This window comes from Passer montanus, unplaced genomic scaffold (genome assembly GCF_014805655.1).
Source record: "Passer montanus isolate IOZ18808 unplaced genomic scaffold, ASM1480565v1 scaffold96, whole genome shotgun sequence".
Lineage (NCBI taxonomy): Eukaryota > Metazoa > Chordata > Aves > Passeriformes > Passeridae > Passer > Passer montanus.
Genome location: NW_024375034.1, coordinates 1,526,716 through 1,539,699, shown reverse-complemented (window position 1 = coordinate 1,539,699; position 12,984 = coordinate 1,526,716). Strand labels below are relative to the sequence as shown.

The window sequence follows — 12,984 nt, the reverse complement described above, 5'->3', positions numbered from 1 at the left end:
TGGAAAGGTCCAAGGCCAGGCTGGACACTGGGGCTTGGAGCAGCCTGGGACAGTGGGAGGTGTCCCTGTGGATGTGCCACTGAACACTGAGAGCTCATCCCTGCAGCAAAAGGTTTAGTCAGATTTTGCAGAATTTACCTGGTCATTTCCTGAGCCGTAATTCTGACAACTTGTCACCTTGCTTGTATTTGCCAAGAACACTGAAATAACTGAAAATATTTCAGGATTTTCTAGAATCATTGTTGCCATGAATACACCACGCTATTCAGGCACACTCAAATGTAGCCTGGGCTCCTCATACTCTCACAATTTATTAGACAGCAAGAGAAAGTACTTTATCCTGTAGGCATAGAATACTGACAAACAAGGCTTGAATGAAAGATGATTCTTCACTTTGTGAATTCCAGTACAATTTGTTGTAGGATGATGAAAAATAGAAGTAATTATAGCACATGTCTTAATCTCATCTAAACCAGCTTCTTGGGCTTCACAGAGAAAAAAAATGAAAAAGTTATAGAAGATCATTTAACAAAGTGGTTTTTGAGATTGACAACATACAGTCCCTAACATAGCTGCTTTACTGAAAAGTGGATTCAGATTACTCTTAAGAGAAGAAAAAGTAGCATTTTCCCATATTCTTAACCACCAGGAAATATCCTTCCCCTTTTCATTTCCTATTAAAATAAAGGTGAAGTTAGTGACTCAAAGAAAACTAATGCTGTAAATTATTGACCTCCATAGGTCTGAAATGATGGCTGGTACCACTGAATCCTTGAAACATGGTTGGAAGAAGTAAGTGGAAAAGTTTTCTACACTACTGTAGAATTTTCTAGTGGTGTGAAAGTGAAGTCTTGTGAAGTCTTAAATATCTGCCTGACAGCATAGACAGAAGTGATTTACAACAATCAAGTTCTATTCAAAAGTAGCTTGCACTGAGCTGACTGATCTTCATTTAACATGAATACTTAGCCATGAATTGAAGTTAGAACTCTCTGCCTTTTCAATGTGAAACTCCGTTTATCCCAGAGTATCTTTTACACTTGATGAAAAATGAAAAGATGAGTTCTTTCTGGTTTTTTATGTAATGTAACCACAGTCAACATGTATTTGCTGCAACATTTCATTACCCAGGTTAACATGCAGCATGGAATACCCTAGCAGTATGTTTATAGAAAACAGAACTTTTAAAATGTCTCTGAGTTGAAAGAGACAATTGGAGTAAAATGAGTGAAAAATTCATTTGTTCCTTCTCCCTGAGGACAAAGCCAATGTTTTCTTCAGTGGGAAATTAAGAGGAAAGCAGGGAAACAGCTTTGCAAATGAGGATGTGTAGAGGCCTAATTTACAAAAATAAAGCAGAACAGTTAATTCCATTAACCTCTGCCAAAAAGCAGCTTAGGAAGGATTCTTACAAATCTTCAGCTTCACAGAAGCCCAGAGCTTCTAAGAAGGCTGGATGAGAAGCCCTGTGAACAGTGCATTCCCCAGCAGAGCTCCCAGCAGCTGAAGGCCCCCCGGGAGCCTGGAATTGGCTGTGCTGCTCCAGGGGCTGGGTAGCCACACAAAGGAGCAGACACGGGCACACTCACTGCTCAGGCTCGAAAATTCTCTGCTGTCATACTTGCCCAATTAGGGAGTAAATGAGCACACAGTGTAACCTGCCTGTGCAGAGATGAGAGCAGAGCAGCAGCACCTGTCTGCTCCCACTCACCCTGCTGCCCTAAGGCCACACAGCCCTTACACCAGCACACGGGAAGGGCAAGCACAGTGAACTTCAGAAACATGTTTGAAGAGTGGTTTGGATTAATCATGCAAGCAGGCCTTTGATTCACACAAAAAGAAATAAGACTTCTTAATTTTAATAATACTAAGTTTAAGCAGTGCAAGCCAGCATAATGTTAGGAGGTATTTATTGCTAATATGTTGATTAACCATCAACCAGAAAAAACTGCCAACCAGAAAAAATCTCCAAGCTTGTAACATACCACAATAAATAGAACTGCCTTCAGTGGGAATGCTGGATAAAATCTAATACAGGATTTAGCTCAAGCTGTAAGTAAAAAGAAATTGTCTTCCTGCTATTTAATTGGGAAAACTGGTCTCACTCTGAAATAACTTCCATGAAAGTTAATAAAAGACTTGCCAGTGTTTTGCCATGGGAATTAGACAGTGCCTGAGCTTGTGTCACTGCCAGAGGCTATTAGTCCCTCTCCCTGTTTCCTAATGCACCAGGGAAGGCAGCGGGCAAAGGAGAGAGTGATTCTGATTAACCAAAGAAAACAACTGTCTGAGAAGTTGATTCCCATAACAAATATCTCAGAAATTCTATGATCCCCCTCTAATAATTCACCCTGAAGGATTTAAAAAAATATCTGAGAACAGGTCAGAGTAAGGGTTAGAGATATTAAAACTACCTAATCCATGGTGCATGACTATTATGGATACGGGTCATTAAAATTTATATGCATGAGACATTGCAATCTTTACATTTCAGTAGAACTGTGGATGAATGGGAGCATCTTTAAAATTCTGCCCTACCATTCTAATTAGCCTGGCACACTTACAATTAGGAGGAAAAAAAAATCAAGAAAACCTGAAAATAATGCTAATGGGAATGATTATATTAAAAATGGAATTGGGGGAGGAAAGAACAGAGACCAGATTTACCTTCGAGTTGGATAAGCAATTAATATTGGTTCTGGGATATTTTATATAAAGCACAGGAGGTCTAGCAGAATTATTTCATTCAACTGTTGTGAGCTAATACACTGCACTCAGTTGCAATACTGCATTTTACAGAAAAGAAAGAAGGTAAAATAATCTAGAGAAAAGAAAATTACGATAAATATTCTTTGAAAATTACCTATGATGTGTTGAATCAGTTGCATTTAGAAAAGACTGACAGAGACTACACAACAATCCCCCACTTGACAAAATCTGTGGCAAAAGGAGTAATAATCAACATTATCATTAACAAATGGGGGGAGGGGAACAAACAATGGGAAAAGATCCAGTTATGTGCAATCAAAATTAGGCTGGGGGACAAAAAGTATTTCTTCAAACTCTCTGCAGTTTTCTCTCAGCCTTGTCTCCCAGAAGAGCCTTTAGTGCCTCCCCTCCCAAGGGAAGACAGGCTGGTGTGCAGAAAGGCCCCTGTGTACAACACACTGCTGGGCATTGCAGGAAACACAGTCTGCAGCTCAGAGAGCTTCCATTCAGTTCCACCCAAGCTCCCGAGCTGCCAGATGCTGGCCAAGAATGCATAAGCTTCTTACAAGCCAAATAAACCCCACAATTCATCCAAGGTTCTGTGCAACTTTATTACTTCCTACATTAGGCTATCAAAAATATGAAGTGGTCTTAGGCTAAAGCAATGCAATGGATTGCAAATTTGTCAGTGTAAGTAGAAAACCAGGCTTAAAGAAAAGATTTGCATGTGACACAAACAGTTTGCTGTACAAATGATAGATACAGAGGAAGGTGGAGGATTGCCAACAGATTAGCAGATGAGGTGAACAATGAGACTCCAGGACCAAGGAATGACAACATGCCCTAGAAGTTTCTCTCCCCTGGATCAAACAGTGAATTCAACATTTATTCCAGTAAAGAGAGATTCTAAACCACTAAATATAGAAACTACAAATCACAGATTCAGCATAATGAGTAATAAAGATGCCTCAGAAATACAGGAAAAGCAGAAGTAGCCAGATATGACGTCATGGAGCTCATTTAAAATCTACCTAAGGCTAATTACAACAGGCCAGGCTCAAGCACCTTTCAGGATAAATCAAGTCTATCTGCTTATTGCAGGGTAGGGAAACATAGTGAAGGGATAACACAGATTCCCAATTCCTTCCATGTCCCTGAAAGTGGGAATAAATGCAGCTTTTCAAGGCACATACTTCTCTGCAGAAACGGCAGTGGTGTATTTCAAGGCAGCTCAGTTAGGAGGCTGCTGGTGTGGCATGGAATTGGGCAGCAGTGAGTGCTAAAACACAAAGTTCCAAGTGTTTTAGGCATGCAGAGTTGTTTAGAGATTACTGTGACCTTCTGTCATGTGTAAATACATATAGTTGGAAGGTGCTTAGCTTCTAGAGGCTACAAAAGGGTAACATTAGGACAAGTGATGTGCATGGCACTTAGTAGTGGAGTCCACCTTGATAGCTCACGTGTTAAAGGAAGAAAAACCTAAAAGAGAAAAAATGGCTACCCGATCAGGGAGTTCTGAAGTACAAAACAACCCTTGCATGAAGGGACCAAAACTTACAATAACCTTGCCTTTTCAGTTTGTCTGCCCCTCAAATCCCAAGAGCAAATGGAACCAGAGTTGCCTCTCATGTCCTCAGTGTACAGGACTGGCTCCAGACACAATGGGCAGGTCCAAAACCTGATCCTTGCAATGAAAATGGAGTTAAGGATTGCCATTTAACAAAACCTTTCTGATGTTCTCACCTTCCCTCCACCTGCTGCCAGTCAGTGAAATTAATTCAGCAAGCAGATTGTGTAAAGGTAACAGATTATAGGAGTTTAGTTTTCCTCCTTTGTGCCATGTACTATTTCTGCTACCAGCTGGTTGGAAATGCCACCTAGGCAGTCCTGGTGAAATCATGGAACTTGACAGCACTTTGAAATTCAAAAGCTGCAGAACATGAATATGAAATATGATTAGAAATATCGAAACTGTGAAAGAAAATACAGATGGATTTCCAGAGCAGGAGACTTACACAAGTCTGTCTGATTAAAGGAAATGTGAATAGATAGTATTTGTCTGAAGCAAACATGGCCCTGCAGCACATGGACAGAACAGCCCATCTCATCCATGGGACTTTAACAGTTCTTGGGTCATTCCAGCAGCATTCCATGTTGCTCTTCCAGAGCTCAAAGGTGTAAAAAATGCTCTGAGAAGAACAGCCTTTGTTGTAGTACATGCATGCAGATCCTACAATGCCTAATAGCTGTCCTTTGCCTGGACAATTAGGCAAATAGGGCAAGTAATTTGGGGGTTCTCCCATACCAAGAAGAAACTCCAGTTCTCTATTTGCCCATATCATGAGGCACTAAAACTGTTATAAATGTCGTACTTACAATGACTGAATAGTTCTGCTTCTTGGTCCTTACCTAAATTCTCACTTCATAAGCCAACTGCCATAGGTCTTGCTACAAGACAAACTCAGCTTCATGTAATAGAGAAAATAAACTGAAGCAGAGAACTGACCTTTGTCAGTCCTGCAGGTCTCTCTCCTGTACCTAAACCAGGAGAAAAGGGTAGGCCTGGCTCATCCCAGCTCAGCTGCTGAGACTGCCCAGACTCCAGGAGAAGCTGCCATTGGAAAGCTCACATCCCCCAGCAGGGTATTGTGTCTGTGCAGGCTTCCCACCCAGAGCACAGTCCATAGAGCAGCCAGGCTAGGCCTGAATAAAGCACTGCACAGGAAAGCAGCAGCAGCAGCACACCTAAATGCATGCCAGAGCAGCTCTTGGATCAAAACCCTAGACCTGACCAGCAGCTCAAGCTTTGCAATGTCTCAGTGCTGGACAGCTCCCCTAAGAAATATTCTGCAAGCTTTGTGATCTCCCTCTGCTTCGAAGGCTGCTAGGATGCAAGCTGGGGAAGAGTACTGCATCCCCATGGGGAGGCAAAGCCAGCCCCATCATGAGGGATTTTGTCAGTGCAGGTGGAGGGAATAGCTGTGCCCAGGCACCAAAGGGGGCTGACAAATGAGCACAGCACGTACAAAGGCTTTCTGCAAGAGACAAAGTGTCTGCAGCTCTGCACATTTGTTTCCAGGTGTTCTCAGGGTCTTTTCCCAACAGGTGAGAGAGACAGATATGACAAGTATGATAATGTGTCTTGCAGCACTGAGACAACATGAAGGCAATCTGTGAGCAGATCTGAAGCAAAGAATGATGGCACAGATTTTACAGACCAGAAAACCGAGCGCTGTCAGGCAGGAGTGTTCCATGGGCATGGAATGTACACAGAAAGAGAAGAGCAGAAGACACAATGTCCTGAGAACCTTTGCCCTATGTCTGACATACCCAGGACCTGCAAACACTGAAAGGCCAAACAAAACTTCTCTACAGCCTCCAAAAGTGTTATCTTCACCCAAATGCAATTTAAAAGCATACTGAAGCCACTGCATGCTTGTGACAGGTGTACTTACCCCAAGCCTCAACATGCTGTGCTCACAGCAGGAAAGCACAGCAGGAATCACACACACACAGGGTTCACACACACACACAGGGCTCACACACACACAGATTGCTCACACACACACACACAGGGCTCACACACACACAAACACATACACACACACACACACAATGCTCAGACACACAGTGCTCACACACACACCAGGACTCTCTCACACACACACACACCAGTGCTCTCACACACACCCAGTGTTCACCCCAGTGCTCTCACACACACCTTCCCAAGGGCTGTGCCCCTCCCAGGCACTGGTTCCCACCAAACTGCCTTCCCAGAGGCAATCCCACAGCAGATGGGAGCAGCACCAAGAGCTGGCACCTTTGTGTTAAACCCCTTGGCACAGGCTGCACACCCCTCACTGACTCTGCAGACAGGCTGGCTTTCCTTCACTAACTCTGCCCCAGGAATCCCAGCTCAGGAAAGGTACAACATTTCCCAATATCTTGCCACAATCCCCTTCTATTTTGCATACAATTAATTGCTTTGGACTTGAAAAATAAACACATGCATTAAGATTGATCTTCCTTATAATTACACACTAGCACTCTTTCTAACTTTATCAGACATTTATCAGATTTTTAGCTGCAGGTTACTTTGGAAAGGTCTTATTCTGCTGCCATTATTATTGTCAGGTAATTCAATCAAATTTAATGGCATGATTTGTTTAATAGGATATTACCCAAGATGAGAAAGAATGGATAAATCCAGCTCCCAGTCAGGTTTCTGTCTCGTCTCAGCTGGAATTATGCTTCTGCTCACCACACACACGTTACATGGTAATTTTCTCGCATCCTTCCCCTGTGCTAGCTTTTCAAGTGGTTCTTAATTACCTCTGGTTTATTTATGAAAGCATATTTTGCTAGACTTCCCCCAAGAGCTTTAGTAAACAGCTATATTAAGCTTGTATTTACTTATCACATCTCCTGTAGTGCTTCCAAAAAGGAGAGGGAAGGGGAGATCAGTTAGAGGGGCAGAGCTGTGTTTGGGCTCTGAAGGTTACTGCTACTTGTAGTCCATCTCTCAAGCCTCATTTCCTTTGGAAATCATGAAATCATGCTTTTCCAAGCATGTCTGTGTGCAATTTGTCTCCTTTCTTGCTGGTTTTCAGCCAACTAGCCTATTTTGGCCTCATTTAGTGGAAGGCAAAGCTCTTAAAAATACAAAATTCTTATGAATCCTGTGAACAGAATTTGAGAGAGCACCTGTATGAACATTTCCATAAACACCAAACATCTGGTAATGCTTTCTTCTCCACACAGACTTCAGTAGTGATCCTCCCGTGTCCACTTGTCTCCTTTCCTGTCACTTTTAACCAGTTTAAAAACTTGTTAACTGCTTTGGCCTGTTCTGGCCCAGTTTGACCTCTATCTTTTATCTGATTTTTATTTTGGAAAGACAGAAGGTGGCACAATTTGTGTCATTAAAACTGTAAGTTCTACAGGATAGGCAAATGAACATGAAATTTAAAAACTTTGAATTTTTATAATGCTTGCCATTAAAGCACTTAGAAATTAAATTAAACCAAACTGATAAAAAAAATTAGTTGCAAAAATAATTTCATTCTTTTTTAGATCCCTGAAAATTTCAGAAGTTGACTAGGAGTAGGCTAAAAGGGAAAAAAAATTAAAATATAATTCTGTATTTCCCAATTAAAAAAAAATTCTTATAATTATTTTTTACATTGAACAAAGAAGTTAATGAGAACATCTTTTTTAAAGAAAACATGCTGACTAAAATATAACTTTTAAATCAACACATTAAAAAAGGGTCATGTAATTAGATGGCACTTCCATTCCACAGTGCCAATGTTTGTTTAACTGAATGGAGTAAATAAGCTTTCTCCTATTTTTCTGACCTTTTATGAGTTGTCTTCCATGAATAAAACATATTTCTGATAGACACCAGGGTTTTCTAAACAAATATCAATGTTTCCAACTCCTGTGAAGATTCCTCATGCAGACTCCCCACTGCTTCAAAAGAAACCTGCATCTGTAGCCTTCAGTTGTATATTTGTTTCAGGATATATGAAAGCCAAAAGCTATGGCAGACAGACAGAAATAAAATAAATATGTACTTAAAAAAAAAAAAAAAAAAAAAAACACCGGACAAGTGCTACGTCCAAGATTTTCATTTAAGTTCACTGAAGTGAATGGAAAAATCCAACAGCATTGAATCCAGTAGAAATCCACCCACATGGTCACACTACTGGATGCTGGTGGCTGAAAGCTTTTTGAGGACTCTGTGTCTCTCAGAGAACCACTTGACATCTCTTAGAACCACTTCAACAGCTCGTGTTTACATTAAGCACCTTTAGGAAGATTTCTCTAAGTTTTCAAACTCTTAGCTGACGAATTCCTCAGCAATGTCCCAGAGCAGTCCTTTGCTTGCTGTAAGTCAGCAGCCCCTGTGGCAGGCACTGCATCCTGCCCAGGGCTGGCAAAGGCCTTTACACAGGAAACTGGCACAACCACAGCAGCCTTGGAGGGAAAGAAGGGACACATCATGTAGGCACAGGCTTGAAATGTACTCCCATGACTCTTTCCAAAGTCCTGAGAAAGTTAGGTAACTCCTTTCCTTCAACTCCCCCCTCTACAAAAAGGGAATATTAACATTTAACGACTTTGAAGGATATGATGAACATTAAGGCTCACTTGTAAACTGCTTGAAGGCTAAAAACACTATCTAAAGGCTAAGTATCATCCCTATCATCAGAAATTCATGGTGTATCCTTTACTCCTCCGTGTATAAGAAGGCAGGAAATTATCTTACCAAGGAGATTGATGGCACCTGGAAATTGTAGGCAGCCACCCTCTAAATTACGGTGCATGAGTCACTTTAAAGTATTACAGTTCTTCCTTCAGTGAGACTGTATTGGCTCAAGCATATATTGTCAGGAAATGATTCTGGAGATGTTTGTGAGAGAAACTGTTCCTGCAGATGACCTGTGGCCAGTACACAAAGCACCTGGGGTGAAATCCCAGCAATGGAAGAGCTGCTGGCTGTGTTTCAGGATCCCCATCCCAAAACATGTATTTCAGATCACATCACACAGAAGCTGTGCTGATGCATTGCACCACCTGCAGCACACCAGCAAAGCTGGGTCCAAGCCTAAATTCAGATCTGTATCATTATGCTGCTGCATCTCTCCACTCCTTTTTTCTCCATGGACATCATTACTTCTGCATGCCCTGGTGGGGAAAAAAAACAGTCAAGAAGCACAACTTATGCTGAAGGTACTGTAACACATCAGGTGGGGAACTGCCCAGACAAAAGATACTTTAATCAAAAGCAACTTTAGAATAAGAACTATTTCTGATTCTTTCCAACAATTCACAGCAAGTTTAAATATTCTCTTCAAGTTAGAATCCAGGTAGTTTCCTTGATGTTAGGGGAGCTCTGCTGCTAAACAGGGGATGAAGATCAGTGATTTAAACTCTAAGAAATAACTAAAGCAGCACCTGAGATATCTGTAGATGAAACTTCACTGAAATTTCTTTCATAGCTTCATGATGGTCTGTATCTGTTAGTCTTTGCAGGAAGCAGCTTCCCTCTGTTAATTCTGTCACAGCCACAGTATAATGCTTGAGCCCTTTGGGTTTGATCTTGTGTAAGTGAAATAATATTGAGTGACATTTTATGAAGCAGTGTCAGCAGGTTCATTGAAGTTTAGAAGACTACATCAGCATCCTTGAGCTACCTTGACACCCACCCTGTGTGCCCAAACTCTCATTCATTATTCTGGAATCCACCATGAGACAATCAAGAGTTTGCCCAAAGACCAAGGACCTTTAGTTAAAAATATTTGTGTGTCACAACCTGAAAATGTGGTCATATGCATCTCAAGAACAGAATACAAAAAAGAAGACAACAAAATCCAGAAGGTTTTTTCTTACCTCACATCATAAGGCTGCAAAGTGCCTCAGATTTTGGTTTTAGACTTTCACTCTGGCACTTTGACTTAAGGGTTAAATTTGAACTGCTAGGATATATCATTTTCTGTAGGCACTGAGCAAGTTCAACAGTGCTGAAAAACTGTTTTCTTCACTTTTCATGTTGTGGCTTCTAGACTTAGCAAGTCCAACTCTTCCAAACCTTCCTGAAATGTATTATCATCTAGGCCACTTATTTCTCCAGTGTGTTCATGTCCTAATAGTGATGCCCAAACCCAACACAATGTATTTCCTTTCCATAACTCAGGAGTATCCAAACTGACCTTGTCAAAAGCAGGACTATTATAAATTTTTCAGCAATATCTGTTACCTTTGTAAAAATAGATACGAGCCTCCCATCTCCTGAGATTTTGTTGTGTGCATATTTTCCTAGCACACAACGGTGAGAGAAGTGAATTATATGTTACTACATAAAAATAATCCAAATCTTGTTCTCTTGGCTGTGAGGAAAAGCCTGAAAATTTGAAATGAGCAGACACTGAAGACTCCAAAATTGAGGTGAAAAATAAAAATAACTTTTAAATACATTCAATTACTTTAAAATTCCTCATCTCCACTTTCCAAGCCTTATACTCTGATTTTGGACAGTCCTGTTCATGACTTTTGACCGTTTCTGAAAAATTGTCAGAGCTTCATATAAGAATCGAAGCGAAAAGCACCCCAGAAAATTCTATTCTCTGGAGCATTTAGAATAAGAAGATGTCTACTGAGCTGGTATTCTCCCAGCACTGGAGTAATGGAAATCATAAGCAACTCAATCCTCACTATGAATTTTATAACTAGATTCTTAACATCACTTTGCATTTCCTTTTTCCAAAGAAAAATGAACACTGTCACGCATGGTTCATTAAGAAGTGTGCTAGGCCACTTGACACACCATGATTGATGTTGGGAAGAACACTCTGGAAAAGCTGAAGCTGAAAATCTCATTTGGATTAAGTTCTTCCATACAATCTCTAAAAATGAAAAATGGTTTAAGGCCAGAAAAAGCAATTTCCACAAGTATTTTCACTGTGCACAAAAGACGTGAAGTTCTGTCTTCAGCAGATGCAATTCTTCAATTTAACATTGATTTTGACTTGACAATTTTAGGAGTGACGTGAGAAAAGTAATGTAAGAAAGTAGAGACACATAGAATCATGAGAAGTTAAAGGCTCAAAACATTTCTCAAGAGCACAAGGTTAAGAAAACCTTTCTATTCATCTTAACACTGCATAGAAGAAGGTGCCAATTTATTCCTAGCAAGCTTTTTTCTTCAGTTGTGCTTGTTTCCACAGGCGAGAAAAATCAAATATATTTTAAACCAACCAGCAACACAGCATAAAAAGACTGCAAAAAAGGTGAGGAAGTGCTTAATTCTCAACCTGTCATAGGCAAGCATAAGTTTCATTTCTATCAGGAAAAAAAAAAAGCAATATGTAGCTGAAGAAATGGTAAAGTACCCATTCACCTTATATGTTCACCAGTATCCAGTGAACATTGCAAGCTTTGGAGGGAGGCTTGAGCTGCCAGGCCCTCCTTCCCATGCAGCCTGTCTTGCAAGAAGAGAGATTTTTGTGTTTGTCATGTGAGCCTAGCACAGCTCACACTGGAGATCCACATAACCTGCCCTGCCAGGGTGTTCCCTGTGACAGACACAGCACAACTCAGACGCTCTGGGCATCACCCTTGGCCACTGACAGCCCGGGTCCAAGCACACTGTCCTACATCACGTCTTAGACACACCTGCACTTGGCATATTTTCCCAGTTGCTCTCACTCCAGCTGGCTCTTTGTTTCACTGGAGCAGGAGAACCAGCTCAGCACGTCCTGCCCTTCTGCTGTGCCTCTTCCACAGCAATGTTCACATTCTGCTCCTGGCCCTTCCCCCTGTGCTGTCCACATCAGCTTTGGGGTCACAGTGCTTGAGAATACATCAGCCCAAAAGCCCCTGTCAGTACTAAGCTCCAGAGCAGTTTTGTAAAGGTGTGGTTGGGCATGAGAATTAATGACTGGCAACAACCCCCAGCTGATCAGTAGATCCAACAGCCCTGTCCAAAGGTCAGTGTTAACCTCTGTCATCAAGAGATGAGCGACCTGAGTCTCAGAAAGGGAAGTCCCAGGTGACCAAGCCATTGGCAGAGGCAGGTGACAGGAGCCAGCCTTCCTGCACCTCCTACCCTCTGCACTGGACAAGACTCAGAAACCCCCAGGTTTGCTGACCCTTTGTAAACCCAGGCAATGGTGTTAAAAAGGAAATGTGTCAATTCAAGCAAATTGTTCACTGTTCAGGATAACTGACTAACAATAGTCCCCTGAATTGCTGCTTTCTTTGAGGAGTTAGTTGAGATTTTAGGGCTAAATTTCAGGATTTCAGGTATAGCATAGTATGTCATATCAATGTTTTGTTAAACACAAAACCAGCTTATTTGCAATAATGCCACCTTTGAAGTGAGAGTTTAAAAGCCTCAGTACTGAAGCCTAACTCTAGTAGAAGCACAGCTTTGGTGCAAATAGGGATATAAACCACGTTCTTTATGAAACTCAAGCATTGATACTAATGAACAAGGCCAGGCAGCTCTCATTCACACATCCCCATAAAGCTCTGGGACACTCAGGACCCCAAACATCTCATGTTCTGGCATGTGCTTTCCAAGAGTGCTTCTCCAGTGGATCTTAAATGTTTCATCATTCATGAATAAATTCTTACTATTCATGATGTTTCTTAAGACTGCTGCCGACCTAGGAAAGTTAAAATGGAAGAAAATGACAGGAAACTATTTCAGCCCCAGTAGAGCTGCCAGACTTTGGTTAGCACCTTTCACAGGCAGTAAATCGTAGGGCC

The 12,984-nt window shown here is 41.4% G+C and overlaps 2 protein-coding genes across 7 annotated transcripts in view; one reads left to right on the top strand and one right to left on the bottom strand.

The window, feature by feature from the left end:
• Positions 1-12,984, bottom strand: part of CTNNA3 (catenin alpha 3) — a 407,897-nt gene that overhangs the window by 253,274 nt on the left and 141,639 nt on the right. The gene's annotated exons all lie outside the window — the stretch shown is intronic.
• The window catches only part of LRRTM3 (leucine rich repeat transmembrane neuronal 3), a 75,319-nt gene that overhangs the window by 29,809 nt on the left and 32,526 nt on the right, over positions 1-12,984 (top strand). Inside the window, exon 2 of one of the 3 annotated variants that reach the window (XM_039696244.1) lies at positions 742-789. The exons of the other annotated variants lie outside the window; for them this stretch is intronic. Coding sequence (XP_039552178.1) covers positions 742-747 — 6 coding nt within the window. The 3' untranslated portion in view covers positions 748-789. Of the gene's footprint in view, positions 1-741; positions 790-12,984 lie in introns of those variants that run through there. 3 annotated transcript variants of the gene reach the window in all.